This window comes from Chelonoidis abingdonii, chromosome 6, assembly GCF_003597395.2.
Source record: "Chelonoidis abingdonii isolate Lonesome George chromosome 6, CheloAbing_2.0, whole genome shotgun sequence".
NCBI classification, from domain to species: domain Eukaryota; kingdom Metazoa; phylum Chordata; order Testudines; family Testudinidae; genus Chelonoidis; species Chelonoidis abingdonii.
In genome coordinates, this window is record NC_133774.1 from 53,305,837 (window position 1) to 53,326,961 (window position 21,125).

The 21,125-nt window shown below is 42.7% G+C and overlaps 1 protein-coding gene across 8 annotated transcripts in view; it reads right to left on the bottom strand.

The window, feature by feature from the left end:
* Nucleotides 1-4,419: 4,419 nt before the first annotated feature.
* The window catches only part of SSBP2 (single stranded DNA binding protein 2), a 297,537-nt gene continuing 280,831 nt past the window's right edge, over nt 4,420-21,125 (bottom strand). For 7 of the 8 annotated variants that reach the window (XM_032782284.2, XM_032782287.2, XM_032782282.2 and 4 more), the window contains 2 exons: nt 8,520-8,618; nt 4,420-6,427 (listed from right to left, as the gene is read on the bottom strand). In XM_032782284.2, coding sequence (XP_032638175.1) covers nt 6,398-6,427; nt 8,520-8,618 — 129 coding nt within the window. In that variant the 3' untranslated portion in view covers nt 4,420-6,397. Of the gene's footprint in view, nt 6,428-8,519; nt 8,619-14,532; nt 15,257-21,125 lie in introns of those variants that run through there. The other variant, XM_032782285.2, reaches the window with a different exon arrangement.

Consider the following 21,125-nt stretch of genomic DNA (forward strand, 5'->3'; position numbering starts at 1 on the left):
CTGAAGGTTTCAAGTTATAAATGGAAACTGTGTTTTTATTAATGTGAAAACATGTACCCAAGAAAAGGGCATACACCTTTATACATTTTTATGGCAAGTTTTCCCATTACATGAGAGGCTTCCTTATATATTTTAAACTTAAATGATGAACAGTAACCAAATGTGAGTTTGGATTAAAAACTGCACAGCTGTTAACTGTTTCAATGAAAAAATATGAATGCACAATTTAAAACAAGATGAAAGGACATGTTCACAGATATATTTTAGGTAGCTGGGGAGAGAGATCTCAGAAATTAAGAAACAGAAGAAAGCCAAATCTCATTCCAGGTATCAATTATATTGATGCACAAATACACTCTTGCATTGCTAAAAATTTTAAAAATAAAGTGTCTATTTCAGGGAAGACTCAAGAATGAACAATTTAGGCTCCAATCCTACAAATCCTTATACAGATGCTTAACTTTAAGCCTGTGAGGCATCCCATTGACTTCATGTGTTTGCAGGATCAGAGTTTTAGTACTTTTTATGAGTGGAAGGTCCAATTATCAATTCTAAATTTATTACTGTAATAAGTTGCAAATATGATAATATTTGTAAATTGAACTACCGGCAACGTGTGCAGTCAAAGCAATGATTTGTCCTATGAAGAGTTCATTGGACTCTTTCCCTTCAAAACCAACATCATTTTGTTGATTTCAACCTGCCCTTTACCTTTGCTGTATCTAGGTATATGGCTAAATAAGATTACAAGCCAAATAAAACCACATATTTCTTGCAATTGGGGGTGGAATCCTGCAAACCTGCTTCTCACATGAGCAGTTGCATCAAGACTTCAATGGGACAATTTGCATGAGTAAGGGCTTGCACCACCAGACCAATAATGTCTGGAGAAACAAAGGAAGTTACATATACAACGTATTTAAGCATAACTCATTTACATTTCAGGGCCGGACTGAATTTTTTATATCTGTTTTTTGCACCATGACATATTGAGATAGACCCTTAATGTGATCATTTGCTAATATTAAACTGCCGCAAACATCAGTTTGTTTGAAGAGAAATGAGCTGTCACTTGTATGGAAGGGAGTTTAACAGTTTTTATTTGCAACCTATGTGCTTCAACATGATTCCCATGCTCAAAGCCACCCAAACAAACCCAAATGGGATTGGAACAGGTGCTATCAGGTGTTATATCATCACTTGCAATTTACTTCTGCTGGCAATTTTATTTTTGCATCATTAATCTCTAAATTTGTTGTGCTCTCCAACTTTCAATGTATAGGACCAAATCTTGCAGAATTTAGCCCATATTTAACAACAACAAAAATACTAGAGTTGGCTAGGAACAGAGCTAAAATACTTAACAAATAATTAAATGATCCAGGAAATAGATATCAGTGCAATATTTATCAGCTGAAAAGTCATTATATCAAGGGGAAAAATTAAAATATACAACTCTGAATATTGTAACAGCTGGTCCCTCATTAAATTACCCATCTAATTCCAAACCCTCTCTACATACAGTATTTCATTTGCTAATCATAGGACAGGGGAAAATCCAAATGTGTTTTAGCCACTGTAGGAATTCGTTATCCTTCTGATGCAAAGATTCCACCCTCATGGGTATGGTGTCCAGTTTTGGGCACCACACTTCAAGAAAGATATGGACAAACTGGAGAGAGCTCACAGGAAAGCAACACAAATGATCAAAGGTTTAGAAAACCTGACCTATAAGGAAAGGTTTAAAAAACTGTGCATGTTTAGTCTTGAGAAAAGATGCCTTGGGGGGGTCCTGATAACAGTCTTCAAATTTGTTAAGGGCTGTTATAAAGAGGATGGTGAATAATTGTTCTCTGTGTCCACTAAAGTTGCAGCAAGGGAGATGAGGTTATATATTAGGAAAATTTTTCAAATTAGAAGGATAGTTAATCACCGCAATAGATTGTTAAGTGTTGTTGTGGAATCCCTGTCATTGGAGGTTTTTAAGAACAAGTTTAACAAACACCTGCCACAGATGGTCTAGGTATACTTAGTCTTCCCTCTCAAGATCCCTTACAACCCCATATTTCTATGATTCACACAGAAAAAAGGTTTTAATCCCGTCTGCTAGTTTGATCTACTCAAAATAATTAATTAATCTAAAATACTTCCCTTTAAAATACAAAGCTCATAGGGGGATGGATGTCTCAGGTTCACGAGAAATGGTGCTTTTCACCTCTGAGTCACTACTTCAAAACCGGAGCAGGTTAGTGACTGAAAGTTATGACTATAGTTGATTGTCTAATAAGCTGGTGCTCCAATTTCTAATGAGCAGTCTTCCAAATAAAAATTGGCAACTGTGGCACTCAACAGAGAGGCTAATGACTTCATGAACTGGAGACAGAACTACTCTCTCTCTCTTAAATGATAAGCCCTCCAGATCAAGTTTGAGGCACATTACTGGGGCAGTACTGGGTGCACAAAAGACTAGTCTCAAGGGCTTTCAAATCCAGCACCTTTCATGAACTCTAAATTCATTTTAAAATAAATTGAGGAGCAACACAGAGCTCAACTTCAGTTCTTCACACACAAATTTACTAGCAAAATAATATAAGTGCCCTATCTATATATAAAAATATTAAGGTACTTTTTCATGTACATTTCAGGCAGCCTATTTTTCTTGTGATTCATAAGCTCTTTCACGCACTCCTTTTTTAATGAATATGAAAGGGAAGTTATTGTCTCCACAAAACCTTTGTGTGGAAATAAAATATGGACGTGAAGATTCCTTTGCACAGGTTTACATAGACAGTGAAATCCTGCTTCCATTGAAATCAGAAGCAAAACTCCTACTCGCTTCAATACGACCAAGATTTCAACCGGCATCCTTACAGAGAGAAAGAAAACCCACTATTCCCTGCTTTTGATGTTCTAAGGCTCCATCTCATCTCTTTTAAAATATTTTACTGAAAAAAAAAATGTTTGGGAAATCAGGCCTTACTGTTCTCCATATTTAAAAAAAACATAAAAAACCCACTATCTTAAAACCTAGTGCGAAAGCTGGCCTGTTGCCCTTAAATTAGCATTACTTCCAGATTCAGACAATTTGCATCTGACAATGCTGGTGAATAAGCATAAAAACAAACAGCAGTTACAGTACACATCAACATCTAGTGCAAGAGAAACACCAGTGGGAGGAAAAAAATCAGTGCTTGGAAATAAAATTTTCTTCAATCTCAATTTTGGTCTGTATATTGCAACCTTATAAAAGAGTTTTGTAAGCAAAAGTAAGTTAACAAACAAAAAACCCAATACAAATTTGAAAGCTAAAGGCGTCCTTTGAGTATGTTGCATATTTAGCAAATACAACTATTATTCCCTGTGGCTTAGCTGCAGACTGTGTGTATGTATGACATAAGCACCTGATCCTGCCAACATGTATGTGAGTAACTTCACTTATGTATGTAAACTTTTGCAGGATCATTCTCTAAAAAAGGAAGGTAAGAGTAGCAGAGATCATTACTTATGTGTGATGAAGTTTGTCATAACAACTCAAGAGATGCATCGGAGATCAAATGGGTCTTTTTCCATCTCTAATTATGTACAGCCCTGATCGTTCAAAGATTTAAGCACATGTGCAACTTTACATAGCTGAGTGGTCTCACTGGAGTCTGTGTGATTACTAAGGTGTGAAAAGATATGCACGTTTAATTCTTTGCAGGACTAGGATCTATAATTCCAACCTAAGTATTGTAGGGACTGATCCTGATCCCTTTTAAGTCAATGACAAAATTCCAACTGACTTTAGTGATGCAAGATCAGGAAAAGGAGGCGAGGACACAAGAAGTTGAGAGGTTGTGCTACAAGTGAGATAAAATTGGGATAAAATCACAGAAAAAAATGCTATGTTGCCAGAAGCATATCATACTATTCTGGGTAAACTAGGAGAAAATATTTTGACAGTGATTTTACCTTTAAAATTATAGTCCTGAAAATTCAGTACATTTTTGACAGTTCTATTTTAAGGGATATGATTTCTATTTTATATTCTGGTTTGCATCATTTTTATTTAATGGTCAGATATATTCCCCCAGGAAGGAATCCATAAACTAAACAGTTCCTGGTAATGTAAAACTAAAAGAGAAACAGAAAATGTATAAACAAAAGGTGTTATTTCATTTATCTGGTAAATTATAAGGTTGTGAGCACATTTAACTTGACCATTGTGAGTAGTCCTACTGATATCAATGAGACTACTCACAATAGTCAAGTTAAATACATGTGTGTTGCAGGATTGCAGTCTAATTCTGAAATTTTTTGTAAGTGAAATTGATTAGTGCTCCAAGGATCTGTTTGAGAGACAGCAAAAAACTATTTGTTTTCAAAAGATGAATAAATGAACTCAAACTCAATAATAACCGAGAGTAAAGTAAACAGAACCATATCAATACTTTTATCTAATTTAAGGTTACAAATGATCATTATTATTATTATTATTTTTAACTAAAGGTAAACTTCTCATAAAATTTTTAAAATTTGAATACAATTTCAGCCTGGTGCCTGAGAACACCCTGGTGCCTAAGAAGAGATTAATCTTTATGTGGTTCCAACAGTGGGGTAAAAGACATTCTAATTTTATTCATTTATATGCTCACAGGGAATTTGATCTACTCCTGAAACATGCAGTGATGTGTGTCTACCTGCACACTGACCCCATAACATGCAACCTTTTATCACAATTTAAGGGCAAAATTCTCCTCACAAATCTGCAGGTAAGCACCATATTTTGGGGATGTTCCACGGAGGTGTGAATTTTGAGGGGTGAACATTGCTTGGTATCTGCAGAATGAATTTAATTCGGACACTTTGTGCCTCAAGTACTGAACATCACCTTTTTTCATACCATGCAGGTACAACCTTTCATTTTAAATGTAATATAATCATAGATTTTAGAGCTTTACATTAAGGGATAGGAGACTCCCCCCTTTTCTTCGATGGTGCAGGAAGCCATATAATCACTCTTTTTTTTCTCTCACTATCTCCAAAGTTTGGAAATACAGAATATTGATTTCCTTATAAAAAGGCTCAGACCTCTGTTCCTGTTCTGTTTCTGGTATAAGGGCATGAGCCTTCCAACATTCCTTGCATGGGAAGTACCCACAAAACGCTCAGTCATTTTGGTTCACTAATGTGATTCTGTACTGGAAAGTTTCTAAGGAGTTCAGCTCTAGTATTCCTGGTGAAAAACAACAAATCAAGTACAGTCCTGATTATTTGAATCGCTTGGCAGACACTAAATATGTTCTGATAATCAAGACTATGGATAACTGGGAGTCAGCCAAGAATCAACAGAAAAGAGAGACAAGCTGGTAGTTTGTTAAAAAAAACGTTTCAGTAATAGGGATTGTATTTCTACTTGCCACCATGCACATAGAAGATCAGGCTAAAGGGAAAACTTATTTCCAAGGACTGAAGAAGCCCTGCCACATTATTGCTAGGTTCTATAGCAACTGGAGCTCACTTACAGCAACTTTAAAATATTCTGGATAAACTGAGAGTCTTGTATCAAACTCAGACTTCCATTTATAGTAGATTTTGCAGATATTAGGCCTCATTTGAGGAAGAAAAATAACCTTCAGTGATCCTATTTTTAAAGGTACTAAGCACAAAAACAAAACAAAACAAAACACAAAAAAACCCAACCACCACCAAAGCCAGGTGACAAATTATTAAATTTCCCCACAAAATTAAGATAAGCTTTCTTCTATTTCTTGAGAGAGTACAGTTTGAGATTCACAGGGTAACTGGTATGAAATACAAATTTATGAAAACCCTCTTATGAGCAATTTCTATTCCTATCCATGATGGCAGACATTTACAAAATCAGAACAATTGACCATTTGGGTTCACCTTAAAAAATAACTTATAAAGCAGTGATATACGCAGCACAGAACAGTTCAGGCCGGGAGTGGGGGGGAAGGGAATGCAAATTTTAATAGTTAAAATGTAAACATGAAAAAAAGATGGAATAAAAGTCTCTATTTCTTATTTCTACTTAAGATGTCATGTGATACTATTTTACAAATGTCCTGCAGGTCTATATATGTATATGTGTGTGTATGTATGTCAATATAACATATCCACACACATATACATCTATCCGCACTTATACATACACAGATAATTGTTTGCAGTTCACTCTTGGGCAGTTCTGTTATGCCACTCTTTACAGTTGTTTGAATCATGTTTGGACCCACTTTCTTCACAAAACTGGGGAGATGGTAGGAAAAGATGGTGGGTCTGGTTGTGTCTGAGATCCTTTTGTTAAACTGTACACTGGGACTTGCAATTTTCTTCTGTAGTAGCTCTCTGAAGAGGGCCAACTCACTGCGGTCTTCATGAGGAGACTTGATATGGATCACACACTCATTGTCATGCTGGGGGAGTACTGAAAAAGAGGAATCCACATTTTAACAACAATTATTTCACAGGTTACTAACATCCCTCCAGAAGCATAACAACACTGAGCTTGAATTTCAGGTCAGCATTCTCTTTCGCACACAGGTGATTTTAATCTTATCCTATAGTTGTACTGTAACTTGTATCAGGACTGCAGTGTAATTTGTAATGCATTTTACATTCATTGTATATATAACTTTATTTATATATAAAATACAACATAACTTATTAAATGAATAAGTAAAACTAGATTGGAGGGCAGCTTTCAGTTGCAGCTAAAGCTCCAGAGGACCCTATTGGCTAATGCTGTCTGCAGGGCCGGTTCTAGGCACCAGCAAAGCAAGCACGTGCGTGGGGTGCTACAATTCCAGGGGCAGCACTCCGTTTTTTTGTTTGTTTTTTTGCTTCAGCAGTTGCGCTCTCCAAGCTTGGGGCGGCAAATTTTTTGCTTGAGGTGGCAAAAATCCTAGAGCCAGCCCTGGCTATCTGAACTTCCTTGGGTACTCTACCATTCCCTTCACTGGTCACTGTTAGACATCTTGGGGGCTGCATAGCCTGATAGAAGGTCCACTTGTGGACCAGGTACCCATGTGAATAGGCTCTGGGAAGGGAGTGGAGAGATGACACACAGGCACGAAATCAGACCTTTGGATTAATCTTAAATTCTACTACAGTATAGATTTTAGGAGGCTAGTTGCATCAAATTTCAGTGCCCATTCTTTATGCAAACTGGAAATACATCTGTAAGTCTATAAGATGCCACAGGACTCTCTGCTGCTTTTACAGATCTAGACTAACACAGCTACCCCTTTGATACTTAATTTTCTGTGCCGTATAACTGATAGTATATGTCATTCTTTTAATGAGTTTGGTTTGGTGAACCGGCCTCTGTCTGAGCTTTCAGATTGTCTGGACTGTCTACATCGAGTAAAGCACTATCTTGATTATACAGGATCAAACTTGATGGGAATTTAGGTTATTGCACTTTTGCAAATTTTGAAACATCACTCTTTTTGTGAAGATGTTTTGTACAAAGTCATTTTCCCTACCATTTCAAATAATTCAAAGATGCCCTCTTCATAAAGAAACACATACTGTAGCTAAAATATAAAAAAATTGCTTGTTCTTCATACTCATGTTACTGTCTACCGAAGAAGCAAAACAAAAATTCAGTTTGATTTTCATGAAACTTGCCATGCCAATTGACCTTAGTATGAACTAGGAGAAAGTATTTTTAATCTTCATAGATACTGGACTAAATTAATAGAGTTGTACTCACTTCTGACAGCAGTGAGTGCCACTAAGAACAGAAGTGTTGAAGCCACTCAGCACTTCTGAAAAAACAGGACACTTCTATTTAGGAGCTTAAATGGGGATTTAGAAATCTAACTTCAGGCACCTGGGCATGAACATTTTGGTCATTACTTACTTTGGAAAGTATTTTAAATAATTTTTGTTTAGCCTCTACCACTCAGCATTTTTAAGAATTTTAAGAGTTTCATTTGTCACAGAATGAACACTAGAGGGCATCTTTGTTTTTCTAGACCTAAAACCGTGTCATGTTTTATGAAATAATAAGTCTTTTAGATTTCTTAGTGGTCTAATTATGTGCTTTCAGTGTAGATACAGTCTTAAAAGACATTCCTACTCTGGAAAACATACTACCCAAGGGGTCAAAGATTGGGTAGTCACAAACTGAGAGACCACTTTGGAAAGATTAACAGAATATGAGGATCAACTACGCTGTTCAGATTTTGACTGACTCATGCATTTCTGAATATGCATATGGTATGCCTGACTCTAGGATAATTATTACTCCTGTGCATCTCACTTTTGTTATGTACTGACCACTTAAGTTAGGGATGGAATTTCTGAAGTAACTCTCCGCCTCCTGGCTTTTAAAGTTTAAATTCAATCCTTGATATTATTTAGCACAATTTTTGTTCAGCAGATCAATATTATAACATTAGGGACTTGTAAAAATATAGACAAAAATTGTATTCAAGACACAACTGCTTTTCCTGAAAAGATCCTGGGATTGAGTCCCTGTCATATAGCAAAATAGTCAAAGAAATACTTACACTCTCACTCTGAAAAGGGTTTAGGAAATTTCCACCCATTTCACCATCATCTCTGGGAGTGCCAGGCTGATTACTCATGCTCATATTACTGGGAGAGTTCTGGTAAATAAGATTTTAAAATAAAGGGTAAATATGTTGTAGATTTGAATTCCTCTCCTTGCTTCATAATGTTTGTCAAAACAACACCTACACTACTCACTGGAATCTCTGAAAATGACACAGAATATATTTTGCCATCACAGCTCTGCACTGTTTGAATGAATTTTTGTAATCTGGAAAAAGCTGTTTCCCACCTACAAAATGAAGAAAATTACTTACCTGTAGTTCTTGTTCTCAGGTTAGGCCTGGAACATTTTCCCACTGAAGTCAGTGGAAAAACTATACTTGACTTCACTGGGAGCAAGATTATGCTCTGTAATTAAAATAAATCACTATTGCCCTGATTCAGCAATGTTCTTAAGCTTATGCATAACTTTAAGTGCATGAGTAGTGTTCCCATGCTTAAGTACCTTGCTGAATGAAGGCCTATATTTGGGGTCTCCACCACTAGTGTGTGGTTGGTTGGGAATTACCCCAGGATCACAGTTATGAGCTGCTAAACCACTTCACCAGTGGATGTGATGCACGTACTATACCTGCTGCTGAATATAACAGACAGACATCATCCTGACTGTAAGACCCTTGGTGCTTATTATCCCAATCTATAATTCACAAACAGCTCCCCCTACACCAGCTGCCTTTCTCCCCTTCCGTCCTTTTCCCCCTATGACTTTAGGGGTGTTAATGGGCCACTTCACCTTGAATGGTCCCTTGACATATGTATTAACTACTTATGGTAAACAATCTGTTCCATCTTGTATCCAGCTATGACAATCTGAGTACTTTTCCCAGACCTGAAGAAGAGCTCTGTGTAGCTCAAAAGCTTGTGTCTCTCACCAACAGAAGTTGGTCCAATAAAACATATTACCTTACCCATCTTGTCTCTCTTAGAACAAAGAAGATACTTTCTCTCTAAGGCTATGTCTACACTAGCACTTCTGTCGGTATAACATATGTCGCTTAGCGGTGTGACATCAGTTACACTGGCAGAAGCGCCAGTCTGGACAGCACTATGTTGGTGGGAGATGCTCTCCCGCCAACATATCTACCGTCACTCTTTGGAGGTGGTTTAACTATGTCGACGAGAGAGCTGTGATGCTGTAAGGTCTCTAGTGTAGACATGGCCTAAACCCGTACTGTCAGATGCTTCTAACTTTTTCAAAAGCTAGTCTTTGGACTGAAATTTCTTCTGCTTCCCTCCAGCTAAAGCAAGGTAATGTATGGTTGAATAAAGTGAACCCTGCAGTTTGATTCAGCATGGTTTTGCCACGAAACAACCTTTTCATGTTAGTGTGGAGGTATGAAACTAATGAACTTAAACATCCAAAGGAACAATTTGCCATCTTCATCCTGGGAAACATCTACTTCCCTTCTCTCAGTGTAGGCATTCTGCAGTAAGCCTGGAGGTGGCCTTTCAAGAGCTCATGCTCTAGAGAACCTACCAGTTCTAGCACTTCACTTGCTACAGTATGTAGCTAGGGGGTCTCTGCTAATAGGTTAACTCCAACTGACTTCAGTGGGGACAAGACTGGGTCCTATAATTATAATAGCTCACTATAGTTTTTAGTTTGTGCTACCAGTGTGCTTAATAACTTCAAAGTTGCTCAAAGTTATGAGCTACTAAACCACTTTATCAGTGGACATTTGATACAGGTGTTTTGCACAGCTTTACTTTTGGCCCAAAGTTGCATGTTTTCTTCAAAAAGTTTTAAAAATCTTGTTCGTTTTTTTTTTGAAGTTATTTAAATGCGTTAAGGGTGTTTTTCATGCTTTAGGACAATAGTTCTATTGTGTTTTTTCACTTGGGTAACAAAAAAGGTTTTATTTTAAAAGTTAAATGGTGCAAGTGTGTATTATTATTAAGGAACACTGATTTCTCATGTGTGAAAATAGCTGGTTTAGAGAAATAAAGAAGTAACAAAATGTAACAGTATGATGCTTGAGTGCAGTATGTTTCTTTCCTTTCTGAATTAATTATGCACTGATTGCCAGACAGCAACTGGCACGAGTATGCCTATATGTGGATAGCTCAGGGATTGGCAACCTTTGGCACATGGCTTGCCAGAGTAAGCACCCTGGTGGGCCGGGCTGATTTGTTTACCCTCCACTTCTGCAGGTTCGGCCGACTGCGGCTCCCACTGGCTGCGATTTGCCGCTCCAGGCCAATGGGGGCTGCAGAAAGTGGCGTGGGCCAAGGGATGTGCGGGCTGCTGCTTCTTGCTGCCCCCATTGGCCTAGAGCATCGAACCGCAGGAGCCGCAATCGGCCGAACCTGCAGACGTGGCAGGTAAACAAATCAGCCCGGCCCACCGGGGTGCTTACCCTGGCGAGCCACATGCCAAAGGCTGCTGATCCCTGGAATAGCTACACATTCACAGAAAAATACATTCATGTCAGTGATTCAGAATACATGTAAGATCTTTCAAATAAATGCACCCTGTACTCAGTAGATTTGACTCTTTGATTGAAACAAATGCAGACGGGGTAAAATTCCACTTGTTGGAGAAAGGTCACTGTCAGGTGCTACATCACAGAAGACCTGTTGTATCCCTCTTGGGTGAGGAGGGCAGCCTCTATATCTACTGTGCAGAAGGGCTCTGAGGTGGCTCAAAATATGCTGGTGGGCAGGCCGGGGGAGGGGTTACTGGAGCTCTGCTTACATGGATCCCGATACCACAAATAGCCCCATGTGGGACAGAAGTACAGCAACTGCTACTCCAGCTTGAAGGCTGCATCAATGACTACGGAGCGGTGCAGATAAGTTGGGGGTATGGATTATATCCACCCCCAACCACTAGGCTCCAATTTACATATGCGCTGGGGGTGGGGAGGAGTTGTGAGTTTCATGCATAAAACATTTATTATAGGAATCATGGTCTTCCTTTCTCATTTTTAACCAAAAACTTAAATGCAAAAAACTTGTCAATGTAATATGTACAAAAGCCAGGAGGCTCAAAGTTTGGATAATCACATCAAATCTAATGCAATCATCTATCACGTACCATATATTCTATCAAGTTATGTAAGTTAACACTATATAGCATAGCACAAAATACTACATTTGTGCAAAGGAATCAAGTTACCCTTGCTATGAGAATCATAACTCAATTTGTCATCTTTTGTACATGTTAAATCTCAACTACATTAACATCTGTTTAATACAAAGATTTTTTTAAAGCTTGTTTATATCAGAACACATTCTTCTGTTAAAATAAATGCACAGAAACATCATTCAGTGACAGTTAAGGTTGAATGAGGACACACTCCCACCAATTTAGAATCCAAAAAGCAAGTTAAGGAAAAAGTTTCCTGCATTCCTTGCCACTCTCATATAACCTACAGCAATATTGATAACATACTCCAACACACTATAAGCCTTTCACTTCCACATCCATGCAGATACTGAAAAACAATATGACTCCAACTTAATCAAACTCAAACATTGGTGCAAAGCCTTAACAATGGCTAAACTGCTTTTCTATCAACAAATCGGCACATCTAACTGTCACACACTTAACACATATAGGAAGTTATTCTGCCTTAACATTGCTGAGGTTGCTGTTAAATGTTTGCCCCCAACTCCCGCAGTCAGAATTTTACCCTAAGTAGCTGTGTAAGGACAAATATGGTGGATTAAGCATGGCATGTTTCTTTCCCATTATGAAGAAAAATGTTAAAATCATGATACAAACATCACCTAGGTATAACGGATACTGTATTTATCAGCACATGAAGAGCAGCATGTGGTGCAAGTCACAGATCTCAGAGTGCTTTAGTTTTTTTGCAAAAGATGACCAAAAGGTGGTGAAACAACCCCCCCAAAACTATAAAAATTGGCAATTTTGCTACTTACTATTCTTTCTGTATCAAACCAATTTTCATCAGACAACTAGGAAAAATTAAATTCTTGTTTAAAGTTTACTTTCTGTGTTTGGGTTTTTTCCATTTTATTTATTCAAATGAAGGGTTTAAATTTCTGAATCAACATTAACTGTGCAGTCATGACCAGTGACTCCATAATATGTAAGCTGCTGTTAGGTATACAATAGTGTTAGGTATAAAAAGTTAAAAAGCAGCTAAACCATTGTAAAATTTATTTTATGAGATCTTTCAGCACTTTTGTTTATTCCTTAGAAAGCTACCCCTATTTTATCTTTCTGTTCTTCCCTGTGTAGCACTGAACTTTGAAATTCTGCATTCACTACAGTATGCCTGCCCCAAGGATTCAAATTCCTGACATAAATGCTTTCATACCAACTCTTGCTGGCCTCTCTGACAGCCAGTACAGAGCCTAGTGCAGCTGCATGAGCAAAGCCTCCAAAGCAAGTTTTAATTCGATGACTGCACAAATTCCATTGGTAATTCAAGAAGTTTTGGTTATTAGGAGAGCTGTCAAGTGATTAAAAAAATTAATAGTGATTAATCGCACTGTTAATAATAGAAAAATATTTAAATATTTTTGTATGTTTTCTACATTTTCAAATATATCGATTTCAATTATAACAGAATACAAACTGTACAGTGCTCACTTTACATTAATTTTTTATTACAAATATGTGTACTGTAAAAAACAAAATAAATTGTATTTTTCAATTCACCTAATACAGGTATTGTAGCACAATTGCTTTATCATGAAAGTTGAACTTGCAAATGTAGAATTATGTACCAAAAAAACTGCATTCAAAAATAAAACAAGGTAAAACTTTCGCGCCTTGAAGTCCTCCTACTTCAGTCCTATGTCAGCCAATCGCTCAGACAAACAAGTTTTGTTACAATTTGCAGGCGATAATGCTGCCCACTTCTCATCTACAATGTCACCTGAAAGTTAGAACAAGCATTTGCATGGCACTGTTGTAGCCGGCGTCACAAAATATTTATGTACCAGATGTGCTAAAGATTCATATGCCCCTTCATGCTTCAACTACCATTCCAGGGGACATGCGTCCATGCTGATGACTGGTTCTGTTCGATAACAATTTCATCTGAATCAGATGCCACCAGCAGAAAGTTGATTTTCTTTTTTGGTAGTTCAGGTTCTGTAGTTTCCACATCATAGTGTTGCTCTTTCAAGACTTCTGAAAGCATGCTCCACACCTCGTTCCTCCTAGATTTTGAATGGCACTTCAGATTCTTAAACCTTGGGCCGAGTGCTGTGGCTATTTTTAAAAAAATCTCACATTGGTATCTTCTTTGCATTTTGTCAAATCTGTTGTGAAAGTGTTCTTAAAACGAACAACATGTGCTCGGTCATCATCCGAGACTGCTATAACATGAAATATATGGCAAAATGCAGGTAAAACTGAACAGGAGAGATACAATTCTCACCCAAGAAGTTCAGTCATAAATTTAATTAATGCATTATTTTTTTAAAAAGTGTCATCAGCATGGAAGCAAGCATGTCCTCTGCAATGGTGGCCGAAGCATGAAGGGGCATACAAAGGTTTAGCATATTTGGCAGGTAAATACCTTGCAATGTCGGCTACAAAAGTACCATGCAAGAGCCTGTTCTCATTTTCAGGTGACATTGTAAATAAGAAGCAGACAGCAGTATCTCCCATAAATGTAAACAAACTTGTTTGTCTTAGCGATTGGCTAAACAAGAAGTAGGATTGAGTGGACTTGTAGGCTCTAAAGTTTTAAATTGTTTTGTTTTTGAGTGCAGTTATGTAACAAAAAAAACTACATTTGTAAGTTAACAATTTCACAATAAAGAGATTGCACTATGGTACTTGTATGATTTGAATTGAAAAATACTATTTCTTTTGTTTACCAATTTTACAGTGCAAATATTTGTAATAAAAATAATATAAAGTGAGCACTGTACACTTTGTATTCTGTGTTATAACAGAAATCAATATATTTGAAAATGTAGAAAAACAGCCAAAAATATTTACTAAATTTCAATTGGTATTCTATTGTTTAACAGTGCGATTAATCACAATTAATTTTTTTAATCACGATTAATTTTTTTAATTGCGTGAGTTAACTGCGATTAATCGACAGCCCTAGTTATTAGTGCCTCTCTTATATGCACAATTGCAGTTCTCTTGTTTCCTCTACCTCACCTCCACCTCAAACACTTTATACTTTGCCACTCAGTCAGTCAATCATAACCTTTTCTACACTGTAACAATGAACTGATCTGACGTAAAATGTATTCTAGCAAGTCTGGGCTAATTTTCTAAACCTCATGCATAAGATGATCAGCCTCACTAAGATGCTTTTTTATTCCATTCAGGTCTCGGGTCAAGCAGAACTCACTGTGCTTGAGGAACTAGAAACAAATGCAAAAATGTGTGCAACTGCACACTTGAATTCCACAATTTCTGTGATAACTTCGGTAACATGGAAACTTGCCTGTCTCAGTGACATTAAGTTAAAACCACCAGATGTCATCTAATTTTGCGTCATACTGTAAATTCCATGGGACTTAGTTAAAGTCCATACATTGGCCCAAACTCACTCAAAAGGTTCGTGAACAAGAGTGAATCTTTCGATGAAACAGCTCAGGGTGTTGAGTTTGTAATGAAACCAGGTGAGTTATACATGCTTTCAGGTTTGACTCCAAACACTTTTTACATAGCTCTGGGCCTCTTGGACAGGTAACACAGATTGCTGCATCATCTTCCGATGCTCTGCTAAAAGGAAAAGCTAGGATTTTCATGACAGAATAATGACACCATATCTTGAAATCATATCCTAAAACCATATTTAGTGAGCTCAAAATCTCAATTTAAAACATGTATGCTCTCTCAAAAGAAACTCACTTCATTCTTTTGAGAGATGGCTAAGAATTTCATTCTAGCATTCAAATGAATAAAAACAAGTCATAAAATTTGGAATGAAACAATTCTTTAATTAATTTCTATCTTTATAGATCAAAACCACAAAAGTGTAGAAAAGACGGTTACTCACCTTTGTAACTGTTGTTCTAGGAGATGTGTTGCTCATATTCATTCCAAGTAGGTGTGCGCGCGCCACGTGCACGTTTCGTCGAAGAATTTTCCCTAGCAACACCCGGCGGGTCGCCAGGCGCCCCCTGCGTGGCCCTTTGCGGCACCGTATATGCCCTCCCGACCCGGCGCTCCTCAGTTCCTTCTTGCCGGCTACTCCGACAGTGGGAAGGAGGGCGGGTGTGAATGAATATGAGCAACACATCTCAAGAAAACAACAGTTACAAGGTGAGTAACGTCTTTTCTTCTTTCGAGTGCTTGCTCATATTCATTCCAAGTAGGTGAATCCCAAGCCCTTACCTAGGCGGTGGGGTCGGAGTTGGAGACTGTTGAATACAGAACAGCCAAGCCAAGAGCCGCATCGTCCCGGGACAGCTGCACCAAGGCGTTAATGGGCAAGAAAAGTGTGCACTGACGACCACGTGGCTGCACGACATATGTCTTGTATAGGCACACGGGTGAGGAAGGCAATCGAGGACGCTTGCGCTCTCGTGGAATGACGGTAACTCGCCCTGGAGAAGTGTGAGCCAAGGCATAGCATGTTTTGATGCAGGCCGTCACCACAGGATGAATATTGTTTGCGATGAGACAGGTGACCCTTCATCCTGTCTGCGACGGCAACGAATAGTTGGGAGTCTTTCGGAAGGGTCGGTGCGGTCAATGTAAACACGCCAAGGCCGGCCGACAACACGACGATCGTGAATGCAAGCTCTGCCTCTGCGAGACGCATGAGGTTTGGGTAAAACACTGGAAGGAAATGTCCTGGTTTAGGTCGGAATGGGGACCACCTTGGGCAGAAAGGCCGGTGCGACGGAGTGCACCTTGTCTTTATGGAATATCGTGTATGTGCGTCGCCCACCGAGCGCGAAGCTTGAGACTCTCCTGGCGATGTAATGGCCACAAGAACGCCACCTTCCACGATAGGTACAGGAGAAGCAGGTTGCCAAGGTTCGAAAGGAGGGGCCATAGTTTCGAGAGAACCAATTGAGGTCCCAGGAGGGGGCGGGATAGCGCCTGGGGATACAGGCGCTCCAGGCCCTTGAGGAACCTCGAGACCATAGGGTGAGAGAAGGCGGAGGAAGAGCCTTCTCCTGATGGAAGGAGGAAATGGCCGCTAGGTGGACGCGGAGGGATGAGAGCGCGAGCTTGTTGTTTAAGGTGCCAATAGATATTCCAGTAGCACTTGGATGGAACCTGAGCTGGTGACAGTCCTCGTGATTGACACCAGCAGGAAAACCTCTTCCATTTTGCCAGGTAGGTAGCCCCTGGTTGCAGGTTTCCTACTTCCCCAAGAGCACTTGCTGCACTGGGGTGGAACAGCGCAGCTCTGCAGAGCTCAGCCAGCCAGGAGCCACGCAGTCAGGTGGAGGGACCGGAGGTCGGGTGGAGAAGCCTGCCGTGGTCTTGTGATATCAAGTCCGGATGGACCGGCAGGGGAACCGGACTGGCTATGGACAGGTCCAACAGCGTGGGGTACCAGTGTTGGCGAGGCCACGCTGGGGCGATGAGAATTAGTCGGGCCTTGTCCTGCGTAGCTTACGAGGACTTTGTGCACCAAGGGAAACGGCGGGAAGGCATAGAGGAGGTGGGTCGACCAAGGTAGGAGGAACGCGTCCGACAGAGAGCCGCGGTCGAGACCGCGGAAGGAGCAGAACAGGGTGCACTTCCGGTTGGTGCGGGACGCGAAGAGGTCGATTCGGGGAAATCCCCACCGCTGGAAAGAGAATGGACTATGTCCGGACGAAGAGACCACTCGTGGGCTAGAAAGGACCTGCTGAGCCGGTCTGCCAACCACGTTCTGGACTCCTGGAAGAAAAGAGGCTTCCAGATCGATGCCGTGGGTTACACAAACTTCCCACAGCGTTATCGCCTCCTGACAAAGAGGGAGAGAGCGCGTCCCCCCTGCTTGTTTATATAGTGCATCGCGGTGGTGTTGTCCGTGAGCACTAAGACAGAACGGCCTCGCAGGTGAGGAAGAAAAGCCTGGCAGGCGAGGCGGACGGCCTCAGCTCCCTGATGTTTATGTGCAGCGACAGCTCCCGAGAGACCAGAGGCCCTGTGTTCGACGAGACCCCATGTGAGCTCCCCAGCCCAGAGAGGATGCGTCCGTTGTTAAGGAAATGGGACGGCTGTCCTGGGGTGAAACGCATAACCCCGCACACACCAGGGGCGGGATTTCGCCACCGATCGGAGAGTGTAGGACGCTTTCTGTGAGTGTGACAACGATGTCCATGCTGTCCCTGCGTGGACGGTAAACCGAAGCTAACCATATCTGCAGTGGGCGCCAGGCGGAGTTTGGCATACTTGTTACAAAAGTACACGCCGCCATGTGGCCTAAGAGGCTGAGACAGACCCTGGCCGAGGTCGTGGGAAGGCTAGCAGGCTGTCTATGATAGTGAGTAGTGCCTGGAAACGGCTGGGTGGAAGTGAGGCTGTCGCGACCATAGAGTCAAGACGCCCGATGAATTCTATCCTCTGGGATGGTACGAGGATGGACTTGTCGAAATTTATCAGGAGCCCTAGAGATTCGAACAGGTCCCTGATGATTGTCATGTGCGCGGCGACCTGAGCCTGGGAGGACGCGCGAACCAGCCAGTCGTCCAGGTAAGGGAAGACACATATCCCCTGGCGACGGAGGCAAGCGGCCACTACTGCCATACATTTCGTGAAGACACCGTGGGCAGAGGACAGGCCAAATGGTAGGACCGTGAATTGAAAAGTGCCGGTCCCGCACCAGAAAGCGGAGGAAAGCGTCTGTGAGGCGGGTAGATCGAAACATGAAAGTACGCGTCCTTTCATGTCGGAGAGCAGCGAACCAGTCTCCCGGATCCAAGGAAGGGATGATGGACCCCAAGGGATACCATGCGGAATCGTAACTTCCTTACGAAGGCGTTGAGTCCGCGGAGGTCTAGGATGGGACGGAGACCTCCTTTCGACTTGGGGATTAAAAAATAGCGGGAGTAAAACCTCTCGGCCTCTGAGGTCGTGAGGCACCTCTTCTATCGCTCCGAGTTCGAGAAGCGTGAGGACCTCCTGCCAGAGGAGGTGCTCGTGAGAGGGGTCCCTGAAGAGGGACGGGCAGGGTGGGTGGGAGGGTGGAGGCGAAATAAACTGGAGAGATGGTAACCAACTCCACCGTGCGCAAGACCCATTGGTCTCTGAGGTTATCCGGTCCACGCCGGGAGGAAGGGAGAAAGACGGTTGGAAAAAAAGAAGAGGAGTCGGGAAAGGGACTGGTGCTCTGCTCTCTGGCGCACCTTCAAAAGTTTTGCTTCGGTCCCGCCGGTGGTTTGGCGGTACCGTTGTTTTGCCCCCCTTGGGAACCGGACTGGCGTCGTCGGTTCACCCGTCCCCGCCGTCTGTTGAAGTCTTGGCGGGGGCGTGGTGGGGATAAGGGCGCTGAGGTTGCTGTCGAAAGGACCTCCGCTGGGTCTGCGGTGTGTGCATGCCCAGGGAGCGCATTATTATGCGGTTATCTTTAAGGCTTTGCAGCCTTGGGTCCGTCTTCTCTGAGAAGAGGCCCTGCCCTTCAAAAGGGAGGTCTTGTATGGTATGCTGCAGCTCGGAGGTAAGCCGGACACTTGCAACCAGGAAATCCGTCTCATGGTAAAACGCCCGACGCGATGGTTCTAGCTGCTGGTCTGCGGCGTCGAGCGCAGCCTGTAAGGCTGTCCTTGAGATCTTCTTGCCTCTTCCACGAGACTTTTGAACTCAGGGCGGGAGTCTACCGGGACCAGTTCAGTAAACTTGTCCATGGTCTGCCAGGTATTAAAATCATATCTGCCTAGCAGCGCTTGTTGGTTTGCGACACGTAACTGGAGACCCCCAGCGGAGTAAAATCTTACGGCCCAGCAGGTCCATACGTTTAGCCTCACGCGATTTGGGGCGGGGCTGGTTGGCCATGACGCTCCCTCTCATTCACGGATTGGACGACCAGAGCATGGAGGAGGATGGGTGTACAGGTAGTCGTACCCTTGGAGGGTACCATGTACTTTCTCTCCACGCCTCTGGCCGTCGGAGGATCGATGCTGGGGCCTGCCAAATAGACTCCGCTTTGGCCTGAATAGTTCGTATGAAGGGCAGGCGACCCTCGTTGGTGCATCGGATGAGAGAATGTCCACTACAGGATCCTCAACTTCCGGCACCTCCTCCGCTTGTAGATTAATGCTCAAAGCCACTCTGCGGAGCAAATCTTGATGAGCGCGAAGGTCAATAGGGGCGGGCCAGAGGTCGAAGTGCCCGCCACTGCCTCATCTGGGAGGAGGAGGAGGAAAGACCGGGGACCGGGGCTCCCCTGCAGGTTGTTGATCCAGAGCATGGCTCGGTTCGAGGGGTGCCTCTGGGTCCTGTGACTCGGCAACATCGGTTGCCGGAGGAGGAACGCTGATGGTGGCCTCTGGCACTCGAGCTGCACCAGCAGATCTCGCCGGCGGGAAAGGATCGCCTTGGGCTTGATGGTACGCCCAGGCGTCCAGAAGGACCACTGCTGGGGCTGGTCCGGATCTTGGCCCACATCCCCATAGAGCACGCTGTCTGGTCGCGAGGAGCCGGAAGGGTGTCTGGAACGTAGAGCGACGTGCTGTAGCGTCGTCTGTTTGAGTCGGGACCTGTGACGGTGTCCGGCGGGCCTGAGTGTACGACCGCTGCCAGTAAGTAGGATCTCTGGTGTGACGGTGCACTGCAGAGCTTTGCGTCGTTTGCGGATGGCGATAACCATGCGGTGAGACACGAATCGGTACCGAGATTCCGATTGGGATCGCGCGCCTGATCGCAGTTGCTCCCAGAATGGAGGCGGTAGCAATCGTGGTGCTTTACCACATAGAGGGAATCAGCCCGGCACGGCCGGGTGCGGACGAGGGCTAACAGGAGAGCTCAGTTGAGCGCGTATCAGGTCCCGCTCTGTTCGCCGTTCGCTGAATGTTGAGCTACTGCTGTCGGCCGGAGCATCGACCACGTGCACGTGCCGGGGTGAGAGCTATATCAGCATAGCCGGTCTCTACAGGACTCGATCGGCCCTTGCCCGGGCCTCGGAGGGCGACGGTACTGGTAAGCACCGTGCTGTCTCGGGGAACCAATATGGTGTGCATGGCCGGGCATCGACTTTTCCTGGATAGCAGCGATTTCGTCCAGGTTTTTCTCGAAGGCCGCAGCACGCAAGGAGCCTTCGCACTTTCTACCTCGGCCGAGGTTGATAAGCGAGCTCGCGCACTGTGGTCTGCTGCTTCAGATCGAGTTACTTAGGGTGGCCGCGCTCGTGCTGCTGTGCGGTAAGCCGCGTGGTCTCCTCGGTGCGTCCGCGAGCGACGGGTGGTGTTCTCTCGGTTCCTCATCGTGCCAGGTGCGGTGCGGTCGCGTGCCGGAACTGCCTTGAGTCAGTGGCTCGGCCTCATGATGGAGCTGCTTTAAACGGTGAATCCCGCTCTTTTTGTCCGCGGTTTGAAGGAGTGTGGCAGATGTCGGCACTTCTCTGTTCAGGGATGGGATTCCCCAGCAGCTGTGAGGCTCTAACATCTGGGTCTCCGTGGGCATCGGCCGACAGACAGGCCGAGCACGT